General features: G+C 44.3%; 1 protein-coding gene across 1 annotated transcript; it reads right to left on the reverse strand.

The window, feature by feature from the left end:
* Positions 1 to 1025: 1025 nt before the first annotated feature.
* LOC133655867 (piggyBac transposable element-derived protein 4-like) lies at positions 1026 to 3836 on the reverse strand. Its single transcript, XM_062056452.1, has one exon. The coding sequence runs from the start codon at positions 3156 to 3158 to the stop codon at positions 1467 to 1469; it is 1692 nt and encodes a 563-aa protein (XP_061912436.1). The 5' UTR covers positions 3159 to 3836; the 3' UTR covers positions 1026 to 1466.
* Between the last annotated feature and the right edge of the window lie 772 nt (positions 3837 to 4608).

Here is a 4608-nt window from a genome sequence, read left to right on the forward strand (position 1 = left end):
TCCTTTACTACTTTTGAAGTGTGTTTGGGGTCATTGTCCTGTTGGAACACCCAACTGCGCCCAAGACCCAACCTCCGGGCTGATGATTTTAGTTTGTCCTGAAGAATTTGGAGGTAATACTCCCATTTACGCTCCGTAAAGCACCAGTTCCATTGGCACAGAGCATAATACTACCACCACCATGCTTGACAGTAGGCAAGTATGTGCTCCAACCACTCTATCACACAAAATGAAATCATTGGACACTCAAGAGAGCCATGACATTATGTTCTTTACGTGTATGTAAACATTTGACCACTACTAAGTCCCTTTTCATGCAGTATATTTGGTTAGTGATTATTTTTCTAATCAGCCTGACCTGAGCCTAAAGTTTATGTGTGAAATAGAAAAAGTTCTGATTAACCCTCCTATTGACCTCGATTTTTGCCTACACCATCGTTCCTCAGGGGTCACATAGACCCCAGAGATGTAAAGCTCTATAAGTTGTTGTGTGTGGGAGTAAGACACATGATCCAATTGACTTTTTTGTGCTCCCAAGTCTTCTGAACACAGAGAAGTCAACTCTGAGTCGATCTGACCATCATACACTGAATTATTGTTGTTTGAATACCGTTTGGTGTCAAATTTGACCGTTTTTTATTGATTTTTTGGCACACTACGCCCCCCCCCCCCCAGATAACCTCCCAGTGGTAAACCACTTATTTGTGCTCCTAGGTCCCCTGAACACAAAGAAACAAATTGTGAGTCAATCCAACCATCTTAGACCGAGTTATCGCAGTTTGAATACTGTTAGGCGGCCATCATTGAATGTGACCGAATTGTATTAATTGTATGGTGTTGTTGTTGTTGTTGTTTTTTGCCATTTAGATTGCACTTAGTCAGGCTTCTACCCTAAGACCAGCTATAGCTCTTAGGGTCATGGAAGCACGCAAACCCCCTGACCACGATAAGGTGGCAATCCTCCAGGGGGAAGTTTTTTATAACTTTTTTTTTTTTTCTTTTTTTTTTTCTTTTTTTTTTTTTTCAACAACAACAAATATCTGACCGTTGGCCATTTGGAGTGTCCATTTGAAAATAACAATATTCGTCTCACTCTCCAAGAAAGGGTCAAGCACAAACCCTCTGACCAGGATAAGGTGGCAATCCTCAATGGGGGAAGTTTTTTTATTACTCTTTATATTTTGTATTTTTTTTTGTTTTGTTTTGTTTTTTTTCAACAACAACAAATATCTGACCATTGGCCGGCCATTTGGAGTGTCCATATTTGAAGAAAAAAATAACAAGACAGTAGGCTATTTACCAAAAATATTGTCTTATTTCAAAAAAACTAAAATACTGTAAAAGTCTGCCACTCCTATTTTTTCACAGACTGCAAAAAGTAGCCTAGAGTCTACCTCTCTCAAGAAATGTAAAACAAATGAAAAATGGCAATATTCATCCCCCACTCTCCAAGAAAGGGTAAAGCACTACTGGGCACATGATCCACAACGGATGTGCTCCTTGCAGATGTATTTGCCACATCCCCCACATGTATTAGTTGTCTTGTTATCGTTCCTAGTGGAACAGATCTGGCACCTGCCTCGTTTTTGCCCTCTGGCCACTGGAGGATTGGAGGTGTGTGCCTCCCTCTGAACATCCTCCACTATCACCACAGCAGCCGCTGAGGCTCTTGGTAGGACAACTCTTCGTGCAATTTGGGGTTGCACCAGCGCGTACCCCAGCTGTTCCAGGAACAGCCTCCTCCGGTACAGCTTTTCGCTGTTCCAGCCTTCACTGATCTCCCTCCAAAGCACAAAAGCGTTGTAGGCACTCACATCGATGATGTTGAAGAATACAACAAGGGGCCATCGTGCAGTCATGCGTCGGCAGCTGTACGTGCCTGTGACTTTATCCAGGTTGTCAACACCACCCTTTGTGGCATTGTAGTCCAACACCATTTGTGGCTTCTTGTCCTCCCTGGTGCTGAGCTGGGCATCCTTGTGCATCGTACTCATGAGCACAACGTTCTTCCCTTTCTTGGGGCAATACGAAACAGCTGTGGCGTTCTCAGTGAAGGCAAACACTGAGGATGTAGCCTGTCTGTTCTTGATTGCAACAAGCTCAGAGGGAAGCTCTGGCTTGTTCTTGCGGACTGTCCCCAGCATGGTGACTTTCCGCTTTGCGAGTTCTTCACCAAGGGCATAGGAGGTGAAGAAGTTGTCGCACGTTATATTGTGCCCCTCCAGTCCCTCAGCCATGTCCAGGACAACCCTCATGCCCTGATTTTTTTCAGGTGCTTCCCCAGGGGCTTTGCCGGTGTAGACCTGCATATTCCAGGCATAGCTCGACTGGGCATCACATGCTGCCCATATTTTAATGCCGTATTTGGCTGGTTTACTCGGGATGTACTGTCTAAATGGACAGCGGCCACGAAACGCCACCAGACATTCATCCACAGTCACATGGGGGCCTGGGTTGTAAAGCAATGGCAGTTGCTGAACCCACTTGTCCCATACATCCCGGATAGCTGCCAGCTTGTCATGTTCTCTCCGGCCCTGTCTTTTCTCTCTGTCATCGAACCGTAGGACACGAGACATAATATGGAATTTCTTCAGAGACATGGTGGCTGGGAAGATGGCCCTTCCAGTCTCTTTATTCCACAGGCTTTCTGCTGCCTCGCCTTTGGACTTGTACACGCCCCCCAAAATGAGCAACCCGATGTATGCCTGCAAGTCAATTGCATCGATCGGCTTCCAACTGTCCCCAAACACACGACTCCCCTCTAAATTGGTCATCAAGAGTACATGGTTCTCAATTGATGGTGTCATGAGGAGCTCAAATGCAGATTTTATGTCTTGGACACGGCTAATCGCATATCGGGTTGGGCCTGGAACCATTTTGATGACATTACCAGCGCTAAGTCTACCCTGCCGTTGACGTGGGGCAGGGGACCACGACAACTTTCCATTTTTGGACAGGAAAATGTCTGCTGGTGTTCCAGTGTTGACAGGAACTTCAGCATCAAGGGTCTCATCCTCATCAGAGGACGATGCCCCATAATCAGGGTCTTCCACAACATTGTCTTCGATTTCAGACACATTTTCCTCTATGTCTACCTCTTCACTAAAAACCTGATCCAAAACCTCCTGGACAGAGAACGTCTTGTGGTTTGGCATCATCAAACTCAAAACAAGAGAGAGAGAGAGAGAGAGTATATCACAAACAGCAGCAGAGAAATGGTTTAGAAGGCAAACTCGAAACAAGAGAGAGAGAGAGAGAGTATATCACAAACAGCAGCAGAGACAGCAGCAGAGAAATGGTTTAGAAGGCTGCTATGCGAGTGCTTTTATATGTTTGCTCCTCCCCCCTCCCCTCCTCCTGTTCTCACACGGCGCGGGAACGGAATGTTTGAACTGTTCCGACATCCCGCCATTCCGACAGAGTATAAATTATAAATTTATTTTCAAGACCATTTATCTCAGTGGTTTCTGCATCAATTACTAATAAAGATCTACTCACTGCTTTTTTCTGTGTTCAGGGGACTTAGGAGCACAAATAAATGGTTTCCTACTGGGATGTTCGAGGTAGAAAAACGCTAAAATGGCCACCAAACGCTACTCAAACCACACTAGTTCAGCATGTAATAGTCAGATAAACTCACAGTGATTGTTCCATTTCATTTCTTGTGTGACACTTATATGGAAAACTGAGTTTATATGTATTTGTACGTTCAGAAATTACGAAAATCACTTTTGGTCACATTCAAGACCAAGCCTAACAGTATTCAAACTGCAATAACTCGGTCTATGATGGTTGGATTGACTCACTATTTGTTTCTTTGTGTTCAGGGGACTTAGGAGCACACATAAGTAATTTCCCACTGGGGGGTATTTGGTGGGGGGGGGTGCAATGTGCCGAAATATCTATGGAAAACTGTCAAAATGGCTGCCAAACGATATTAAACCAACAATAATTCAGTGTATGATGGTCAGATCAACTCACAATTGAATTCTCTGTGTTCAGATCACTTGGGAGCACAAAAAAGTCAATTGGATCATGTGTCTCACTCTAACACACAAAGACTTATAGTGCTTTCCAATCCTGGGGTCTATATGACCCCTGAGGAACGATGGCGTGGTCAAAATGTGTACAGAGAAATGAGAAACAATCATGCAGTTGATTTTATATTTTTCTGTGTCTCCCTGATGGATTAGGAAAAGTCATGAAATATTAGGAAGAAAAACTAATGACAACCATCTTTTTAGAGACTCTCAAAATGCCTTGGGGTCACATTGACAAGGTGGTTAAGTTAAAGTTAAAGTACCACTGATTGTCACACACACACACTAGGTGTGGTGAAATTACCCTCTGCATTTGACCCATCCCCTTGTTCCACCCCCTGGGAGGTGAGGGGAGCAGTGAGCAGCAGCGGTGATTTAACCCCCAATTCCAACCCTTGATGCTGAGTGCCAAGCAGGGAGGTAACGTGTCCCATTTTTATAGTCTTTGGTATGACTCGGCCGGGGTTTGAACTCACAACCTACCGATCTCAAGGCGGACACTCTAACCACAAGGCCCCTGAGCAGGTTATTGTAGTAGGTAAGATTTAATTATTAAATACAAATAAAA

Source organism: Entelurus aequoreus, linkage group LG08 (assembly GCF_033978785.1).
Source record: "Entelurus aequoreus isolate RoL-2023_Sb linkage group LG08, RoL_Eaeq_v1.1, whole genome shotgun sequence".
In the NCBI taxonomy this organism is placed as follows: Eukaryota; Metazoa; Chordata; class Actinopteri; order Syngnathiformes; family Syngnathidae; genus Entelurus; species Entelurus aequoreus.

Excerpts from the sequence above, each read along its gene's own strand:
- LOC133655867 (XM_062056452.1), bottom strand. The coding sequence starts at position 3,158 with ATGATGCCAAACCACAAGACGTTCTCTGTCCAGGAGGTTTTGGATCAG.